The sequence below is a fragment of the Danio aesculapii genome, chromosome 8 (assembly GCF_903798145.1).
Source record: "Danio aesculapii chromosome 8, fDanAes4.1, whole genome shotgun sequence".
In the NCBI taxonomy this organism is placed as follows: Eukaryota; Metazoa; Chordata; class Actinopteri; order Cypriniformes; family Danionidae; genus Danio; species Danio aesculapii.
In genome coordinates this window covers 34,713,169-34,734,613 of record NC_079442.1, presented here as the reverse complement: position 1 = coordinate 34,734,613, position 21,445 = coordinate 34,713,169, and the positions used below count along the sequence as shown (strand labels likewise).

Genomic DNA, 21,445 nt, shown 5'->3' with positions numbered 1-21,445 from the left:
TTTACAGTTTTATTTAATTTAAATAATTGAAAAGATACAGAAAATATTTAGCAGAAATACATGCACTGAGTAAAGCTAATACAAATCCATATTTGAGCTGGTTCAAAATAAGGTTTTATAAGAAAGGAAACTGATTTGCCAGATCTGCCTCATTTACTCTCACCGGCCACTTTATTAGGTACACCTGTCCAATTGCTAATTTCGAAAAAATGTCTAATCAACCAATCACATGTCAGCAACTCAATGCATTTAGGCATGTAGACATGGTCAAGACGGTCTGCTGCTGTTCAATCCGAGCATCAGAATGTGGAAAAAAGGTGATTTAAGTGACTTTGAACGTAGCATGGTTGTTGGTGCCAGATGGGCTGGTCTGAGTATTTCAGAAACTGCTGATCTACCTGGATTTTCACGCACAACTATCTCTAGGGTTTACAGAGTATGGTCTGAAAAAGAGAAAATATCCAGTGAGCGGCAGTTCTGTGGTCGCAAATGCCTTGTTGATGGCAGAGGTCAGAGGAGAATGGTCGGACTGGTTCCAGCTGATAGAAAGGCAACAGTAAGGGCATACTCACACTAATTACAGTTGGCTTGAACCGGGCCAAAGCACGCTTGTCCCCTCTCCCGTCTCCCCCGACGGCCCGCACTCACATTATATTCGGGCACGCTTATGTCATTGATGATGCGCTGTTCAGTAAGCGCTTTCGCTCAGCACAGTAGAGTTTTCTTTAGTTATATCGTTTTAGTCGTTTGGGATGCAGTGACACTCCAAGCGGATGAGCTACAACAGCAGAAGACCACACCGAGTGGCACTCCTGTCAGCTACGAACAGGAAACTGAGGCTACCATTCGCACAGGCTCACCAAAATTGGACAATAGAAGATTGGAAAAACGTTGCCTGGTCTGATGGGTCTCGTTTTCTGCTGCGACATTCAAATGGTAGGGTCAGAATTTGGCATTAACAACATTAAAGCATGGATCCATCCTGCCTTATATTAACGGTTTATGCTGGTGGTGTAATGGTTTGGAAGATATTTCCTTGGCACACTTTGGACCCATTAGTACCAATTGAGACATCGTGTCAAAGCCACAGCCCACCTGAGTATTGTTGCTGACCATGTCCATCCCTTTATGACGACAGTGTACCCATCTTCTGATGGCTACTTCCAGCAAGATAAAGCACCATGTCATAAAGCGCGAATAATCTCAGACTGCTTTCTTGAACATGACAATGAGTTCACTGTACTCAAATGGCCTCCACAGTCACCAGAGCTCAATCCAATAGAGCACCTTTGGAATGTGGTGGAACGGGAGATTCACATCATGGATGTCAATATGAACCAAAATCTCTGGGGAATATTTTCAGTACCTTGTTGAATCTATGCCACGAAAGTTTGAGGCAGTTCTAAAGGCAAAATGGGTGTACCTAATAATGTGGCCGGTGAGTGTATATGCTATGTGTGCAAAATGACAAAGACCCTTAATAGAGTCTTTTCACAGAAAAAATAACATAAAAACAGCCAAAACCCTTCAAAGTTGATGAATTTTATTATAATTTTGTACATAACACAAACATTCTGCCTAAAACCTAAAGTCACATCTTGCTAACCTACATACACAGTCCATACATGTCCTTGACTACATTGTAACATAAAAACATTTGGGGTTATGAAAGTTCCACGTGTACATTTTTATTCAAAACTGTCAAAACTCAGATCACAATGTGGAAAAAACAAACATCTGAGCATGAACAGAGGTGCTTAAAGGAATTTTAAAAATGTAACCACAGCCCCATTTACAGATGCTAAATCAAACTAAAGTTACCTCTCATTCATTCAGTAACGTGGGTATGAAAATCTTCCTCAGCGTCACAGTGGGTATATGCCGTACATGATGATAAAATGTATTTAACTAAGTTCAAGTTCAACTGTGCTACGTTAGAAGACCATGGGAACGGTATCTGTGTTTTGGCACAAATTCATCCCAAATACGGAGGTTTTTTTTGTTTTGTTAACAGTAAGTGCAGCATCTAATGTAAACAACAGATTGCACTTCATCATTGAGCGTATCTTTGGGAGGAATGGCAAAAAAAAATAAAAGAAACACCGCTCCTTCCTCCTCGGTTTTTGGCCCTACCGTGAGAAATGAACTTTATAAAAGAAAAAAGTCTGGGAAAGTCCAGAGAAGGAGAGCATCAGTAGTCCTCAGCTGGAAAGAGAAAGACAAGGAGACAGAGAGACACAGTTTGATTAAGAAGAAGAAGAGGAACCGAGTGGAAATGAAGCATGCGATCCATTCATGGTTAGTGATGCTATAGGAAATCCCAGCATGCAGTTGGTTAGTTGACACGATGAGCAGCTTACTTTCAATGGTAAGAATGCAGGTGCTGGCAGCGGTGCCTCGGCTGTTGACGGCTTTGCACATGTACTCTCCTTCATCCTCAGGGAACGTTTCTGGCAGGTACAGGCAGTAGGTTTCACCTCTCTCAATGTACTGATAATCCTCAGAGTCCGGCAGCGGCTCACCCTCAAACCACCAGGTGACCTCTGGTTTGGGTTCTCCTGTGATCTTCACTGTAAACCGCACAGGCTCAGCGTCTACAACAGACTGGTTCTTCAGGGGCTTTTTGAACCATGGAGCACCCGACCTGGCATGGTCCTCTTCGTCCTCGTAGGCAGCAGAGCCATTGATAATACTTCCCTCTTCTTCCTCCTCTTCGTCCTTTTTCTGACAAGACACATGACAAAGTGTTTCACACTGGGGAAAAATACAGCAAAACAACAGAAATCACAGGCATGCAGCTTTGTCATGCATTATTGTTGACATCAAGTCCATGCAGGTCCGCCATTTAGCTCTTAAACAAAGCAGCCCAGGAGAGGTTTACTTTTTGGAGAGCGGCGTCAATTTCCTGTTGCTCGAATTGCATCCTTTGTAATTTCTGCTCTTCGATTTTTCTCTTCTGCTCCTCTTCTCTGGCCTTTGCCATTTGTTCGAACCGTGCACGCATGTCCACTTTCTGTCTGAACGGGACGTCGTCTGCTTTAGCTGGGGATGTTTTGTCCTCATCTTCATCCTGTGGAAGAATGAGGAAAAGTCTTCATTTCAAAGCTCTTTAGCTTGTATTAAAAACTGAGGCATTCCCTTGTTCTTTTACCTCCTGACAGCGCTCAGCCTCTCTCTCCTTGATTTGCTCATCAATTTCTTTCCGTCTTGCTCGTTCCTCTTCGATCTTCTTCTGGATCTCCTCCTCTGTGAGCTGCTTGATCTTCTCAAATTTGGATTTCAGGCTTTTGGCCTGGATGGAGCCAGTTCGCTTTAACTTGGTTAGCTCCTCGTACTCTGTGCTCACCACCTCAGAGCTTTCATTAATCTCCTCCTGAATCAAAGCATGGGAATGTTAATAATACACACTTAAGCAAGTTGGAAAGTGAATGATTAATTGATTGGCATGTAAAGCTGACCTCGCCCATCTCTTGTCTCAACTGTTCAAACTCTTTCTTCTCCATCTCCATTTTCTGCCGTCTGGCCTCCTGCTTGCGCTTCCGCTCTGCCTCCTCCTTCATTTTCAGCATCTCCTCAAAGTTGATCTCCAGCTTTCCTGGGTGCAATCCTTCCTGTGACTCCGTGCGCACTAGACTTTCATCATCATCCAGCACCTGTCGTAAGAACAAGACACACGTTATCAGGGAATGGCATTTACTGTGATTTTTACAGATTGTTCATGTAAAAAGTGTTTTTCAGAACATGCCAATGTGTTATTAAAACAAGCATGAAATACAATGTGCAAAGCTAACAGCTAATGTTTTCAAAATATAATATTCTGCCAAAGTTGTCAAAGTTTTCAACAACGATTCTTCTGGTAACAGTTATAGAATGTTTATCCAGAGTACTCTGGCCTTTAATAATAGTTCTCAAAATGTTATGACAAAAACATTATTTATGGATATTTCTTGGAACTTTTTTCTGAAACATTTAGTTAGACTTTCATCTAACATTTTCTAAATGTTAAAACTTACAGAACTTATACAGAGACCATTTAAATGTAAGATTGCCATATTATTAGTAATACATTTCTAAAATGGAGTGTTCACTCAATTTAAGAAAAGAAATCAAACATTTAAAAAGGTGAACTAGGGCTGCACTATATTGGAAAAATCTGATATTGCAATATTTTAATTTTCTGCGATAAATATTTTTGATATGAATTAGGGTTGTAATGATACCATTAATTCACGTTACGATACTATACCGGCTGAAGTATCGTGATACTAAGTAGTATTGTGAAACTGTAATTCATAATTCAAATCTATGAAATAAAGAAAATTGCCAGAAATACTATATTTTATATGTTGTAATAGGCCTACTTGAATTGAATTCATAGTTCCCTTATTATTAAAAAAAGTATTTGCACATCACTTCACCTAAAATGCATTAGTTGTTTATTTTGTAGATAACTGACCAACAAAAAAATACATTAAAATAAACAAACAAATTATACCGAACGAAATTTGTTACAAAAAGAGCAAATTAGAGTATATGAAGTGGTTAAAAATTGTTTCAATGTTTCCTGTTGCTCTTTTGGGTTTTCATCTATTGTTTTTCAGTATTCCAAAGTAATTCAGAATTTCACTTTGTGCGCCTGCTTTTTATGTTCAAGAGATTGTTGCACTTGTTGTAGCTACTAAATCATATTGACAGGAACAGAAATGAAACAATTTAGATGTGCATTTGAACTCGTCGTAAACGAGCGTCGGAAAACGTGCAATAAGCTACCTCAAATGGCGTGAATTCCACACAATTTTGCAACCTTAAAGGGCTTCACAGACTATTTAAAAAATGGTCTATTGTTGCACAAGAGTATTAGCCTTTTAGTGACTTTTCCACATGCAACATTATGTATTGTAGATAGACCATTAATGATGATACTACCGTTTACAAACTAAAGTGGCACCGCCAGTATTTTGGAGCTATAGTATCACGATACTAACACAGTACCGGTAAATCGTGCAACCCTAATATGAATACAGTTTCACAAGATAGTTTGAATAGCACTACTTGATGCTTTTTCTGGGGAATCTACCAGTATTTAGGTACAGAAATCGAATAATCAAAATGCAAACAAAAATTCTTACATAGTTTTGTCTTGTTTCTAGTCTAAATATATATATAAAAAGTAAAATATTGTTTAGTTTTCACCATCAAAAGAAATATGTGAAAAATAGGAGTTTTTTGCTTGTTTTAAGGAAATTATCTACCAGTGCACGAGTAAGTGAAATAATCTTGTTTTCGCTTTGAAATGTAGATATTTAGACTAGAAACAAGACAAAGTTTTTAAGTACGAAATGTTTTTTTTTTTTTTGCATAAATCCTATAAATTCCATATAAATACTGTTATTAAATACAATTCTGTAGCTCCTGGTCAACTATAATTCAGAGTGGACATTGCAATGTGATGTGACTATTGCAGATGCGCACATTGTGATATCAATGCTGAAACGGTAAATTGGAAACGGAAACTTAAAAATCCTTCTGAATATGTTTTGTATATTTTTGGTCATTACTCTATAGGGTTGTGTAAAATTCAGCATTTAAGGATTGACATGTTTGTAATTGGAATCAAATTCATACCCCACAGAAAGATGAACTGCAACAGTTAATCATTTTAGAAGATGGCTTGTCTTTTCTATCTTATTAATCAGTTAAAACATCAAAAATATGTGATTGCCTGGTGAAAAGCCATAAAGATTCCGCTGTGGTGACACCAGATTAATAAAGGGACTAAGCCAAAAAGAAAATGAAAAAATGACTACCCTGCAGGCACAGGACTTCAACATGTCATATTGACGTTGTACCCCAACGTCGTGGGGACAATGGATTTTGTTTGGAAATGAAAATTGAGTTGATGTCAGAACCCAATGTCAGGCCGACATAAAAAACGTCTAACGTCCAACATAAAATCAACCTAAAATCAACAAAATATCAACATCTAATCATGCTACACATGTTGGATTTTGGTCACTTTCCAACACAACAAAACAAAATGAGACAAAATGAATGCTATAGTGAATTAGTTAAATGTTATCTATGTATATGACCCTTTTCAGACTTGTTTCTTAAGAAAACCTTTTTTGAAAATATTTTAATGTCAAAGTTCCACTTTTTATGCACCATAATCAATCACTGTAGCAATGTTTCTCTTTATCAGGATGTCAGATTCTGTTTGATAAAAAGATTCTTACTTCTTTATCTCCACATCCAGCCAAATTATCCTGATCCACTCCAGGGCTCTTAAAGACACAACGTGAAAAGCATAACAAACAAGCACTGCAGCAGGTATACCATGTGAGCACACTGGTCATTTAAACGTGTTGTGCTTACATTAATATATGAACTGTCATTAGAGTCTAAAGTTAATGTGCTGAAATTGACACTGGTTAAGAGCTATTAGCTAAATCACATGTGCTCAATGATATAAATATTATGAGCAGATTAAATTACAATTAGCATGCATAACAAAAAATGTTTAAACTATTAGTATTATTATTAATATTATTATTATTATTATTATTATTGTTTTTATTTACCAGAAGAGCAAATATATAGTTTTACTGACATAATTACAGTGCTCAACAAAAATGCGTACACCCTATTATCTATTTCTCAGTGAATTCACCTTATTCTTCACGTATGAGCGGGTTCAGCCATTGGAATCTTTTTGGCTCGAGACTTCCGGTCTCATTCACTTCCATTCATTTTTATATGTTAAAAACAGCTCGGTTTGCTGCTTGATGTTGCAAACTGGTGTTTTCTTATTATATTATTCTACTTTGTCTGTATTGTCATGAAAACACTTGCGTGTAGAGCAACTAGTTTGACCATTTTGTGCCGTTTATTATTCCTAGACATTTCTCCCATAGGCAGCTGAGTCGGAAGTTCAAAAACAATCGCGAAAACGAGCACACTTCCGCATCAAAGAATATATTTCTATGCATTTGAACAAAACAGATTTATTAAACAGATATATTTATTAAAATAATATTTTAGTGACCGAACATCTTTAGAAATAGAAAGATAATACATTTCAATTAATGCAAAATATTTTTAAAAATTACAAAAATTCAACAAAATTTTTTACTTTTTTTGGTTTCTCTTGAACTTTGCTCATATTTAAATAATGTATTTAATATTTTTCCCTAATGTATAAACTTGGGTGTACTAATTTTTACCATTAACATAAGTTATTTTGTTAGTTTAGCCCCAGATTAGGCTTCAGTACTGGCAAATTTAATGTTTGTGCACAAATATAATATTGTAAAGCTGCTTCCCATAGCAAATATTAATTTAAATGAGAGATTTGTGAGGGGTGTCCTCGTAAATGTTGAGCACTGTATGTTAAATATAAATGCATTAAATGAGTTAGTGCATGCAAACACACGGCACAAATACAGTGTGTTACACATCTCGTGTATGTCCTACCATGCTCTTTCGAGCTTCAGCAAAAAGTCTTTTCTCCTCTTCCAGGCGTCGCTTGGCCTCCTCCTCTTTGCGTTTCTGCTCCTCTTCTTGTCTCTGTCTTTCCAAATCCTCAAAGCTAATGGCCAACTTCCCGGGTTTGGCCCCGTCTGAGTTGATCATGGCCAGCAGGATGTCATCGTCACTATTTATAACCTGCGAGTGAATAGATTATGTGTGCGGAAAATTAGTTAGTCAAAAGTTTGATCTGGCATCCTGCTGACATCTTTAACATTGCCAAGTCAACAAAGCCTTATCTCTCTGATTTTCGATCGTAGGTGTTATATTGAAAGCTGAATATGTCTTGCATGCTTTTTTATGACAGTTTTGTTATCATACTGATACATTTATGTCTGTTTAGTATTGTGTGGGTCTCCAATAAAGAGAAATCATGCTAAAATTATGGTATCAGAAGGTCACACTGATAAAGTATGCATGGTTTCCAAACAAACAAACAATCATAATTTTACTATGGTAACTTTGAGCACACAAACTGACCATGCTCTTTCTGGCCTCAGCAAAGGCCTTTCTTTCTTCTTCAATGCGTCTTTTTCTCTCTTCCTCAACCCGCTTATGTTCGTCTTCCAGCCTCTGTCTTTCCAGCTCTTCAAAACTGAGTCGAAGTTTTCCAGGTCTAAATTCTTCCTTCTCTCCATGTGTATCCTGAGTGTCCTCATCTTCCTGGCCCTGTGATAAACAGTGCATTATTATTCAGATTACACATTAGCAGTGCACATAATTTGCACAATTAGCATAAGCGTCACATAAATGTTTCATTTTCATGTAAATTAATACATAGCAAATAGTGTATGAATGCAATCAAATGTTAGAGCTTTCCTCAGAACTAACTTAAAGGGGAACCTATTTTACCCCTTTTTCAAGATTTAAGAGTCTTTTGTGTCTTCAGAATGTGTCTGTAAAGTTTCAGCTCACAATACCCATCAGATTATTTATTATACCTTTCTGAATCTGAGATATTTGAGCTGTTTTGACATTGTAGCTGTTTTTGTTGCCTGTGCCTTTAATGCAAATTAGCTAGTTCTTCCTACCCACCATTCCCACGTGTGTGTCAGAGCCACAAAGATCTCTCTGTTTTGCACTGTGTAGCCTTCGTGTAGATAAACAGCACAGTTACAGACAAGAATGAAGCAGATCTCCCTTACTACAGTAAGAACTTTCCCAATGGTTATTTTAGATATTTGTTGTGAAGTTAATTCAAGCCTTTCGGCAACAATGAGTCACACACAATGTCGCACAAGCGCGCACACGCTCACACACCTTTAGCTTTGCACTGTTTTTGTATGGCAAATGTGACAGGATACACATTAATGTCCACTGCTGTATGGATATCCTTTATGTTAATGTACAAAACAAACGTGATTTAAGTTCACAAACCGGGATTGAAGCATCTTCTTTTATAACTGTACTGACACTATGTGGCTGTGGGGACGAATTACGTATCAGTATTATCATCTTTATTACAAACATGCACGGTTTTAAAAACATTTTAAATTTGTAAAAGTCATTCTTGAGGTGCAGATGATCACAGAGAGCTGAACAGATCTTTAATCCCAGTTGTTTTGTGCAAGTCTTGTCTTGTGGATATGATTATACACATTACTATGGAGACATGTTATTACGCATCTGTCAATCAATTCAGTGGGCGGGGAAACTGTAATCCTTTGTCATGTTGTGGTGGGCCTCAAAATTGCATGGATTTGGATCCTATTTGGATCCTGATGTCAGGAAATATAAAAAAGGAGACTTATCGTTTTTATATCACTCCAATATGACTGTGGACACACTATACCTATACACAGTTCTGTCAAAACAGCTTACAAAAGTAGATTTTGCATCATAGGTGCCCTTTACTGAACAACATTTAAGTAGTTTGTAACTAATTTGTCGTAAGAAAATAAAATACAGTTTTTTTCAGATGTTAGTATCAGTATTGCTTGTTTTTAGGATATCTATAGGCTAGCTTACACCAAAACAGTAACAAAATTCACGTTCATAAGATATAAAACTGATATAAACATGTTAGTTTGCCTAAATGGATCAACGGTTTTATTTACATGAATCACGTCTCCTCATACTTTAGTTTCTCTTCAAATCGTGACCAATCGAATGCTCTCTAATATCTGACATGCTCCGCCCCCTTCAAGACGCTTTACATTTGATGCGCTTGTGCTCAACATCTCTTCCAGTGGCAGAGCAGTGATAAAACAAAACACTATTGGCTGTTTTTTAAAAAGGGGTGGAGCTACACTATGTCCTACCCTCTCTTAATGATTCAGTTGAGATTACGTCAAACATCGAATAAAAATGCATATTTCAAAGCACTTTACAGGACTTCTAAGGTTGTTTTCCGCAAATATTCTGTAGAAGTAATGAATAAATTCTCATTTAACATTATTTAGTACATGTGCTTGCATAAACTAATGCAATGTTTATGATTTTTGAAAGACAAGAATGAGTATAGTTTATAGTGTGTTTATAGAGATTTCTGTCCATCCATTGAAGGTCCATTCACCAAAAAGACTTCAAAATGTTTGATTAAAAAAAATCCAAATAAATCAAGGGACGGGAATTTTCTGAGATTTGATTAAAAATATCTTAATTTGTGTAATTGGTAGGAATGAATTTGTAATTAGTTTGAGCTTGGACAACATGAGGTTGATTAAATAATGAAGACATAACTAGAATTTTTAAGTGAACTAACCCCTTAAAAGCCCAAATGTAAATTTGTTTTTACAAAATATACCCACCATGCCCAGCTTGGCCTCTTCAAAAGCTTTTCTTTCTTCTTCCAGTCTTCGCCGGGCCTCTTCCTCTGCCTGCTTTCTCTGCTGCTCCTGTCGCTCTTTCTCCTGTTCCTCAAAGGTCAGACGCAGTTTTCCAGGAGTCACCTGCTCTTTCTCTTTGGTTTGAGGCTCTCCATCGTCCAGCTTTTTTAAAGATTGAAGTTTTTTTTAGTCAAATGTGTATCATTTTTCATACATAGTTAAAACGAAAAACATATATTATAGTACAGTCCACATTGCTATTTAAAATCACCTGTTCAACAACAGAGCGACGTTTAGACTCTCGGACGGACCGTCGGTTTTCATCATACCGCTTCATCTTTTCCTCCTCGGTTCGCTTCTTTAGTTCCTCTTCTCTGCTCTTCTCCATGTCCTCAAAGTTGATTTTGATCCTTCCTGGTTGTTTCTGCGATTTCGCAGGCACCACTCGCACCAAAAGACTGTCATCACCTTCCTGCGAAAAAGCAGAATTATAGAAGCGACAGATAAAATGCCGGTTTTATCATTTAAAATATTATGAAATGTTAACTTCCTGTTTTTCATAAAATCAGAAACAAATGTGAGGTCTAATCTGAAGCAAAAACAAATGATTGCGTTAATATTTAACCTGCAACATTTCTGCAATCAAACATCCAGACAGGCTTCAGATAAGGCCTGACAGCAGAAGACATTCTTCTGGAGCAGTTGTGTTCGTTTGTGTCATACTAGACAGAGATAAGGGACTGCTAATTCAGTCGGAGAGTATGGCCAAGTGGTGTGAGAAAACAGTTGCCAGTCACATGTTGTCCATGCTTATTAACCCTGGCTCCAGAAAGTGTGGCATTCTTCCTAAATTTAACACCCACTTCCATGTTATATATGAATTGAAATGCCTTTGTAATGAATAGTGCGCCATTTGCACATATTTCACATAATGTTCAGCTATTTTTAACAGATGTTTTTTTAAAGTCTCACCAAGGGTGTATTTGTTTGTATTAGTAACAAAACAGTAATAATATCTAACATTATTGCATTTAAAATAACATAATAAATGTAATTTATTTCTCTGGTGACAGCTAAATTTTCTTTACTCCAGCCGCCAGTGTCATGTAATCTTTTATTTAAGCAATCACTACAATATGCAGATTTACAGTATTTCCTAATAATTTCAGTGTTGAAAATGGGATATATGTACAAAAAATTATTCATATTTTTTAACCAACTTAGACTTATCATAGCATTTGCATACTGTTACTCTCTGGTTGTTTGAAGTGCTTCTTTTATCTTTATTTGTAAGTCACTTCGGATTAAAGCATCTGCTAAATGAATATATGTAAATATAAAAATTGTAAATTCTCTCTGGATTTATAAATGCATTTTAAACAGGGCTCATACGGTCATGGAAAACCTGGAAAAGTCATGGAATTTTGACATGGCATTTTCCAGGCCTGGAAAAGTTTTGGAAAAACAGACAAACCCACAAGGTTTTGGAAAAGTCATGGAAATTACATTTTCATTCAGTCATTTAGCAGACATTTTTGTCCAAAGTGACTTAAGCTACTGTCACACTAGAGCTTGTGCTTGCAAAATTCTGTCATACGGTGCTGCGAAAAGGGGCGGGGTTAAACAATATGATTAGACATTAATAAAAGTGAGCGATTGCTCCATATTTAAAATTTCTTATTTTAAATTATCTCCTATTGGTCTCACGCAGTCCCCTGATGTGATTTCGCAGGTGAGAATTCACCAAGCTCTGCTGGAAATCGCATGCCTATGAATGGAAGTCTATGAAGAGAAAAGTGCAGTGTGATCGCGACTTTATAATAGAAGTAGTTTTACCTAATATTACTGGGTCAACAAAATATTAGGATTATCTAAAATTAGTTTGACAAATGTCTGTATATTGGAATGTAGGTTAGTTGTTTTCACTTCTTTTCTTTTCTTGCCCAAAAACAAGCTCTCACATTATTAGTGCTGTGTAAGCGTCATCTATTTTACATAGATATAAAAATAAATTGAAACTATTGCGTGTTTTATGATAAGCTGTGAGAAATTTAAACGTTTCTTATGATGTACCACGTATATGTAGACATTACATGAAACATTAGGTCATGAAAATTGACTTAAAAGTCCTGGAATTTTTGTAGTAAAAATGTGTATGACCCCTGTTAAAAGTAATGTGTTTGAATAAAACTTAATTAACGTGATGACTTTTCTTCCCAATTTAAAAATTCGAATGTCACAACAATTTAAAACATTTGTTATTCTAACAAATTGTCATTTTCTGGAGGAAAAAAAAACAAAATTTCAATATTCTTATCTGAAATTTGAAAGAGGAGTTATCAGCCCTTTATAGATAACAAATATTAACAAACCCATAAATAATAAATCAAGTAAATCCAGAGAAACGGAGAACATATAACTGTGTATTAAGTAGCGCTGCACAATATATCGTTTGAGCATCGATATCGCTAGGGATTCACGATATATCGGCAGTCATATCGATATCGGCTGATAAATACAAAAAAAATTGGCTGATATCTTCTCGATATGCCCGATATGCCTCGCGCATGTGTGGGTCGAACTTGTTCAGACTTGTTCATAGGCATAAAGTTTCCAGTTCGACTGCACTATAACAGAGTTTTCCTGACATTGTTTATTCCGTCAAAATCCATCCTTTCTTTGTGTGGTATTGCTGTGCATTAATAACATAATAAGTAACCATATTCCTAATCATTGTAGATATGTTTGATAGAGTATCATTGTGTATTCTGGTTTAAATTGCCTCAGGAAAACTATTAAATGTGTAAACATTATAGCGGTGATGCACACGTGCTGAACAACTTGTTGGGTTGTTTGTAATCTAATATGACTATTTGTTATAATCAACGCATTGCTTGCATTTACTTGTTTGTTAAATAAATCCCATTTTGTTATTTAACCTGTTATTTTAATGCAACAGTCAAGTTGCATGTTGATTTACTATGCGAAGAAAAAGAAATAATTAATTTTTGGCATGCTAATTTATGTGAAATCGTGAATATAAGTCTATATAATCACCTTGCAATTTTGAAACTGAGTAGGCCATTCAGTTCATAAGATCAGTTCAAACTTTTATGAAGTTTTTAAAATAAAACCAGTTGTTCAATGTATAAAAATATAAAATATTTATATAAATATGAAATATTTATATTTATCGGCTAATATATCAGTTATCTGCCTCCAAATCTTAAGAGTTATCAGTTAGCGATATCGGCCAAAAAATCCATATCAGTGCATCTCTAAATATCTATAATCTATAAATTATCTATAATATGTGTGTATAAATAACATCTATAAATATGTGTGTGTCCGCAATAGTCACATCGCAGGATATGCAATGTTGAATTGGGATCATAGTTGTCCAAAAACATCAGGTAAAACACACTTTGTGGAGACACTGCAGAACTGAACCACAATAAAGTGAAACTTTATCATCTGCTTGTGTTTTTAAGGCCCATGACTATGTGAGCATTTTTAAAGAGTTTAAAGCATGTTAGTTGAGCATAAAGAACTCTAATATAGATCAATTTTATTGAATAATTGATATGATGAAGACTATGCAAATGTTGATTATTCAGCTTCAATTACTCTCTCCAGAAAAGCGTAAGCATGGTTTATTTCACTGTGATATATGCTCCATTGTGTTCATATTTATATTTCACTCCCCTACAAAATCATCCAATCCATCTAAAGTAATGACTTGGTAAATAGAGCTATTTAAGTCATTTGGTGAAATTGTATTTATATCGCAATATATATCACAGAGGAAAAAAAACATGTCAATTTTTTTCCAATATCGTTATATAGCCCTAGTATTAAGTGCTTATATGAGTACAGCCCTCACTGATCTCTCTTTTAAATGAATATTTTGTATAGGATGCTTTAAAATATTATATTTGTGCATATACATCAGATTAGTCAGTGTTGAAGCCAAATCTGGAGCTAATCTAGCAAAAAAAAAAAAAAAACTGACGATAACGTTTTAAAAATGAGTACACCCAAATTTATATGTTATGGAAAATATTAAGTCCAAATTTTAAAAAGAAAAAAATCAAAAGAATAAAAAAAATATACAAAATTCAGTTCATTTTGTAGTTTGTAATATTTTTTTGCAATATTCTGCTTGAATTTAAATGTATTATCTTTCTATTTCTAAAGATGTTGGGTGACTAAAATATTATTTTAATACATATATCTGTTTAATAAATCTGTTTTGTTTAAATGCAGCAAAATATATTACCTATATTTACTGAGAAATGGGTAAAAAAATATTCATTTTCATAATGGTGTACTCAAAAATGCTGTGCACTATATATTAGGGCTGCACAATACATCGTTGCAGCATCGATATTGCAATGTTATCATTCATTTGCAATAATCACATCACGAGCATACACAATGTTAAGTCTGGATTATAATTTATCATTTCACAAGTGTTTTTTAAGGCTTGTGACAGTGTGATGGTTTTAAAAGCATTCAGGCATAAGAAACTGTACCAAACGAATAACGATTTAATTGTTAATAAACGAAGACTATGCAGTATTATTTGATTTGATTTGTTCATCTACTGTTTCATTTGATAATTCAATTATTAAATTACCCCTGAATACAGTTCGACTCATCGAAAGAAAAAAGAATCAAATGCTCTTTATGTAATTGGTATCTTTTTTTATTTTTTATTTATCTATGCCTGTAGATTGCTTCTCATATTTTATGCACATTTACTCCCCTACAGAATCTTCCCAATCAATCTAAAATGATAATTCTTTTCAAATAGTTATTCAACACATCTAGTGAAATTGAATTTATATCGCAATACGTTTCGCAGAATAAAAATATATAGCATCTCCAATATCGTGCAGCCCTACTATATATGTATATATATAGAGAGAGAGACAAAGAGAGAGAGAGATTTCTAGATAATTTCAAGTTCTGTCATTGCAATTCTACACGATCAAGCCTTTCCAGGATTTAATTACACTTCTATACATTGCTCTGACAGCTTTTAAAATAGCACTTTAGATTCCATGTCAGAGGATTACCTGAGTGATTACAGATACTTTGCTGGAGATTTTCTAATAGTAGACCTGATAAATCAGCCGCCTGCCAAGTCGCATTAAAAGCATCCCTGTATCGTGCCTGCAATCACAGTCTGTTATCCTGACACACTGCCTCACCTCCTCAGCTTTCTTGGCCAACTCCTTCTGGATCTTGGCCTTCTCGATGGCCTCCTGCGCGGCTCGCTTCTTCCTCTCCTCGTCTGTTCGCTTCCTCTCCTCCTCCTGCCTCTGTTTCTCCATCTCCGCAAACTTCCCCTTCACGCTGCCTGTGTCAGTAGACAGAAAGCTGACAGTTGGTGCTTATAGTGGGATTAAAGTGCTGTTACAATGATTGCTCCGCTTCAACCCCAATGTCAAACGCAGAAATCCCATCCTGTTTGGCCCCTACCTGTGATCTTGGGAACATAGGATTTCTCTATCTTTGTGGGTTTCACCTCTTCCTCTTCATCGCTAGAGGCAAGGAGCTCCTTTATCTGTGGAGGATCCGACAGTTGTTGTGAGGTTAGCCGTTTTTATCCAGGATCAGAAACCATGCTGGTCGTTGCAAGCAGACCTTAATCCTTGTAAGACACAGGCACATATGACCTACAGAGGCGGATGCTGATTGGGCCGTCAGTCGTGACATGAGCAGGGGATCAGTGGAGTTTGCATGCAGCAGGCAAGCATCACAGGGACTGTTTTACTGATTAAAGGCTTTTTTTTGAGTGTGTGTTTTTTAAATATCTGGAATTGGGAATTGATTCATGCTTAATCTTTCTCTAACACTTAATATACACAGCAAAAAGCGTCTTAATTAAGCTCAAGATGTGTTGTTAGTGTCAGAGCGGTCAGTGGACGGTTTCTTTACTGACCATTTGTTTCCTGCGACCGTACTCTCTCTCTTTAACGTACTGCTCTCTGCGCTTCTTCTGCTCTTCTTGACTTCTCTTTTGGTTTCTCTCTTCTCTAGCTTTCTGCATGGCCTCAAATTTGTTCTTCACGTCTTCTTTCCCCAACTTGGGAATGTAACTCCTCTGTACAGGCTTTGATTTTTTGAGCAGTTTCTTCGGACGAAAGGGAAAAGGAGGCATGCGAGAGAGTGTTAAAGGAGAAATTGAAAATTTGTTATTGTCTTTTTTTTTAATTAAAATAAATATGTGTGTTTGACCTGACTTTGTGTAGTTAGCTGTTACCTGCAGCTTTTTTTTATCCTTTTAATATAGGCAGGGGCGGATATAGTGATTTGGGGGCCCTAAGCAACTCCAGCCATGGGGCCCCAAGTCCTGAAATGCACCCTTTCTACTTTTATTTAATTTTTATTTATTTTGCTGGGTTTTTTATAGCACTCAATCTTCTTTTCTACATTTTATCTTAACGTAAGCTTTACATTTTAAATAATTAGATGTCTTAAAATTAATTAAACTAAACATTTTCAGTAATGAATTGAACTAAAAATAATAATGTATGTTTGTTATATAAATTTGACTGCTGGACTGCTCCATGATTGAGGGTGGTGGATTTGTTTTTCATAATATTATTATTACATAGCATTACATTATTACAATAATATTACATTTCATTGTATATGAAATGATATTTAATAACGTAAAACATTTATTTGTTTCACATTACAAAATTTGATAGAAAATTATGTTATATATAGTTTATAGGTATAATTTATACTTCTAGATATTTATTGGGGGCCCACAGATGTCCTGGGGCCCAAAGCGGCCGCTTACCTTGCTTATTGGTTAAATCCGCCCCTGAATATAGGTCAGAGACAAAAAAGGGTGTCTCAAGTATTAAAACAATAAAAGATAAATACAACTTCTGTCTGCATCCCCATAATTGCGTGTTATTTTATGTTTTATGTTGAATTATGAAAATGTATTACTGTAAAAAAATTATTTTGTGACACCACGAAATTAAAGATGGAACACATGAAACCATAGACTTTTTGTTTTGTCCTTAGGATACACTGTTAACAATTTCCTGTAGAATCTACAGTAACTTACTGGCAGTAGTTCACCAGTAACTTACTGTAAATCAGCAAGAATGCTGTATTTACATTTACAGCATCATTTATCTTGTTCTATGTATTTACAGTGTTGTTTATCTTTACTGTAAAATACAGTAATTTTCACAATGCAACTTTAAAATACAGTAACATACAGTATAACTGTCCTACAGTAAAATACGCTTCACATAACAGTTTATAATGTGTAATTTACTCAAATCATTAACAGTGTATGTACATATCATCATATTGCACATATAGGTGTTAATTATTAACTCAAATGTATTAATTTGTATTTACTTTAGAAGTTATTGTACTTAATTGTTTCTATACATAAGTTTACTTATATAATTCCATATTGTGATAGTCTCCTCATATACTGTACCTCTTGTTTTAGTGCCACATCTGACATATTTGTGATATCTATATCATATGATTCATCAGCCTTTCCTTCATTCTCCATTTGGCTGGCGTCTTCCTCTTTCGTTTTCTGAACTCTCTCTCGTTTCCTCGCCCTGCCAGTCTCCTGTTTAGGCTTTTCCTTCTCTGGTAACTCTGTCTCCTTTGGTTCATCTGCCGCGCTGTTCATCTCCACCTCTTCAGGCGCACAACTCATGTCGTGTGTTTCTTCTTCATGATTTTCCTCATTTACTGCGTTCTCTGAATCAGCATCAGCAATATCGTTCATGCTTTCTGTGTTGTTTATATGGGTGTCTGTTGACACATCCGCCATGCTCATCACTTCAGTCATGTTGCCCTGTTGTAAGATACGTCAGATGAAGCTGACATTGGGAGACAGACATACAGTAATGACCACTGCCAAAGAACAGCTACTTGAATGTTTATTTTATATCTTTCAAATGTACAGAAATGTCAGCTTTTAGTGTGTAAAGTGTTAGTTGGTGGTCTACAAAGGAACAGAGCTGAATGTGTGTGGGACCTCCACTAGAGACTTATGGGACACACAGGCCCTAATTTTAACACCCAGTCTGGGTCCAGCATGTGATTAGGGCTATTTTTACCTGGAGATACGAGTCTAAGAAGAGGTCAGCACCCAGATGGCACACATGAGACCCCTGACTAAACAACTCATTTCTACATCTTTCTTCATACAAGATGTGTGTGTTTTGTTGTCAGTTTGGCTAGAACTAAGATTTTTGCTTTTTTGTATCTGTGTGTGTGTGTGTGTGTGTGTGTGTGTGTGTGTGTTTTACGTGTTATGCACTTAATGCTTGTTGTGAAATTATATCTTTACATTTCAAAGGTTCAATATCTGACATGATTCATTCAAACTGGACTACAAACAGAGCGGCGTTAAACCATGCAGCACCGAAAAACATAATTTTAGGTATGACTGCATGTGGAATAATCTAAATTCCAACGCATGGTCACTCTGCTATTCATATATGACACAACTAGTGCAATCACACCTCTCTTTTAGAGCATGACGAAGACAATATGGCCCCCCAAACAGTGTCACCATTTGAACGCATTGTCTCTGTAAATGTATGCATTTTTCTTATACTGTAAAAAAATGATAGGATCATTTAGTCATGACGGCATGTTTTTAGTTTATAGTAACATATTTTACTAAGTTAATCATGTCCAAACTTAATTTTATATGTTATGCAAGCTGTTTGAAGTCAGTTTAACATAATATAAGTTCAATGGTTAATTTGATTCAGCTTAAAGATTTAAGGCAACCAGGATTTTTTACAGTGTATAACACTGGTTATGGTGTGGTCTAAACATCCATTCATCCACATAAATATTACTGCTAGACAGCTATCTTTATTAGTTCGATTTGATGATAGTTCGCCCAAAAATAACAATTTTGTTTTAATTTAATTTAATTTTTTTTCTGTTAAACAAAAAAGAAGATATTTTGAAGAATGCTTGTAAGTGGCACCAAATGATTTATAGTCATTTTTCCCTATGTAAGTCGATGGGTGCCAGCTACCAGTGGTCTTCAAAATATCTGAATATCTGATATTGAAAATATCTGATACCTGAAAATAACCAATTACTTATTTATTTGTTCAACAGATGACAGAAACTAAGATCAAGTGAGAGAAAATAAATGAGATATGTTTCATTATTAGGTGAACTATCCTTTTTAAGTTGCTTTCAGAGTTTGTTAGCTGCTGAGAATTATTCATTTTAGCTAGTATTGCAAACAATGACACCCTAAAATTGTCGAACGAATAATTTACTTTTTAGTTCAGTAATTTCTCAGATATAATAATGGTGAAGACCTTTCAATATGCAGATATTTAGCCTTTTAAATGTGTTATTTCTAGATCTTCTCTAAACACTAATGAATAAAATAATTTGAAAAGATTAATGACATAAAAATATCCCTTCAAAATAGATGATTTACAGCAAGTGAAGTAAAGATATGAGGTCGGCCATGTAAAACAGGCCGTCATCCGCATGGGTCTTGCCCTTTTGAACATGTTTTGTCCTCTATCGGCTTTATTAAATTATTCATATAAACTATAACTTAAAAAATACAAATATACAAACCTTACCTTGTTCAGTGGGATATTCTCCTTTTGTTTTTCATAAGATAAGATCTAAATCCCCAAACACAGGTTTGGTCTTCTCTTCCCGTGCGACAGAGAGTCAAATGAGCGCAGTCGGGTGTCGATGGGCGCTTTCCATAAAAATATCCGTGCCCCTCTCCATCCACCGCATTCCACACGCGCCACCGGCTGACGGCCTCAGCTGTCGCACCACATATGTCTGCTTATCTCCGACTCTTCCAGTCTTCTACACCAATTTATAATCGTTTTGACACTAAAATCGTTATATACTGTTGGTTTACGACGCATATTACCTGTAAGTGATTGATTAGTTACTCGTTTATCGTTTGTTTTAAAGTAACGCATAGATCCTATAGTAACGTATAATCGTTTCATGCGTATTGGATACGTTTTTGTTTGTATATTTTACTAATGGTTTTAATAGTGTCAAAAAGACCTCGAAAAGTAAAGAGAAAAAGTTTAAAATGCCTTTATTCACATTAAAAACAGCACCTTATGATTTTGAGTGTTAACATAAGCTTTTGTTATTAAATTACATTTTTGAGCCATACAGATAACAACACAATAGGACTACAGATGTTAAATTATATCACGTGACATTGACTAATTGCATAATGCTTTACTTAAAACTGTACATAACACCTCACTGTAGGCTATATTAAAATTATACTGTACTACTGAGTAAATCAAACAAGTCGACTTATTTTGCTATAAATACTGTATATGTACTGTACTGTACACTTATACTGTAATACTGCGTTCATATACTGTAAATTCATGCTATATGCTAAAAACACAGTCTTTTTGTTTCATAATTAAAAAAAAAAAAAAACACATACATATACTCTTGCTGCCACTTTATTAGGTACACTTGTCCAACTACTCATTAGGGCAAATTTCAAATCAGCCAATAACATGGCAGCAACTCATTTAGGCATGTAGACGTGGTCAAGACGATCTACTACAGTTCAAACCGATCATCAGAAGGTTATTTAAGTGACTTTGAACGTGGTATGGTTGTTGGTGTCAGACGGGCAGGTCTGAGTATTTCAGAAACTGCTGATCTACTGGGATTTTCACACACAACCATCTCTAGGGTTTGCAGAGAATGGCCCGAAAAAGAGAAAATATCCAGTGAGTGGCAGTTCTGTGGGCCCAAATGCCTTGTTGATGCCAGAGGTGAGAAGAGAATGGCCAGACTGGTTCCAGCTGATAGAAATTCTACAGCAACTCAAATAACCGCTCGTTACAACCAAGGTATGCAGAAAAGCATCTCTGAATGCACAACACGTTAAACCTTGAGGTGGATGGACAGAAGACCACACCTTGTGACCTCCTGTCAGCTAAGAACAGGAAATCGAGGCAACAATTCGCACAGGCTCACCAAAATTTGACAATAGAAGATTGGAAAAACGTTGCCTGGTCTGATGAGTCTCGGTTTCTGCTGCGATATTCGGATGGTAGGATCAGAATACAACGTCAACAACATGAAAGCATGGATCCTTCCTG

At 35.8% G+C, this 21,445-nt stretch overlaps 1 protein-coding gene across 3 annotated transcripts; it reads right to left on the bottom strand.

Moving 5' to 3' along the window:
• Positions 1 to 1,526: 1,526 nt before the first annotated feature.
• nexn (nexilin (F actin binding protein)) lies at positions 1,527 to 20,031 on the bottom strand. 3 transcript variants are annotated; one of them, XM_056463826.1, is made up of 15 exons: positions 19,922 to 20,031; positions 17,776 to 18,172; positions 16,246 to 16,437; positions 15,783 to 15,867; positions 15,512 to 15,660; positions 10,567 to 10,767; positions 10,278 to 10,457; positions 8,008 to 8,196; positions 7,474 to 7,665; positions 6,237 to 6,284; positions 3,459 to 3,653; positions 3,152 to 3,373; positions 2,882 to 3,070; positions 2,361 to 2,724; positions 1,527 to 2,205 (listed from the first exon to the last, which is right to left on the bottom strand). In XM_056463826.1, exons 2-15 carry the CDS (start codon positions 18,139 to 18,141, stop codon positions 2,192 to 2,194), a joined length of 2,586 nt encoding a protein of 861 aa, XP_056319801.1. In that variant the 5' UTR covers positions 18,142 to 18,172; positions 19,922 to 20,031; the 3' UTR covers positions 1,527 to 2,191. The 3 variants fall into 3 exon arrangements, with proteins under 3 accessions (XP_056319801.1, XP_056319800.1, XP_056319802.1); XM_056463825.1 differs by having other exon boundaries at positions 17,776 to 18,147; XM_056463827.1 differs by lacking the exon at positions 6,237 to 6,284 and having other exon boundaries at positions 17,776 to 18,147.
• Positions 20,032 to 21,445: the final 1,414 nt, after the last annotated feature.

Coding starts and splice junctions, on each gene's coding strand:
- nexn (XM_056463826.1), bottom strand. CDS start 18,141: ATGACTGAAGTGATGAGCATGGCGGATGTGTCAACAGACACCCATATA. Junction 15,868..16,245: donor ACGGTCGCAGGAAACAAATG/GTCAGTAAAGAA, acceptor GATCCTCCACAG/ATAAAGGAGCTCCTTGCCTC. Junction 6,285..7,473: donor CTGAAGCTCGAAAGAGCATG/GTAGGACATACA, acceptor TGTGTCTTTAAG/AGCCCTGGAGTGGATCAGGA.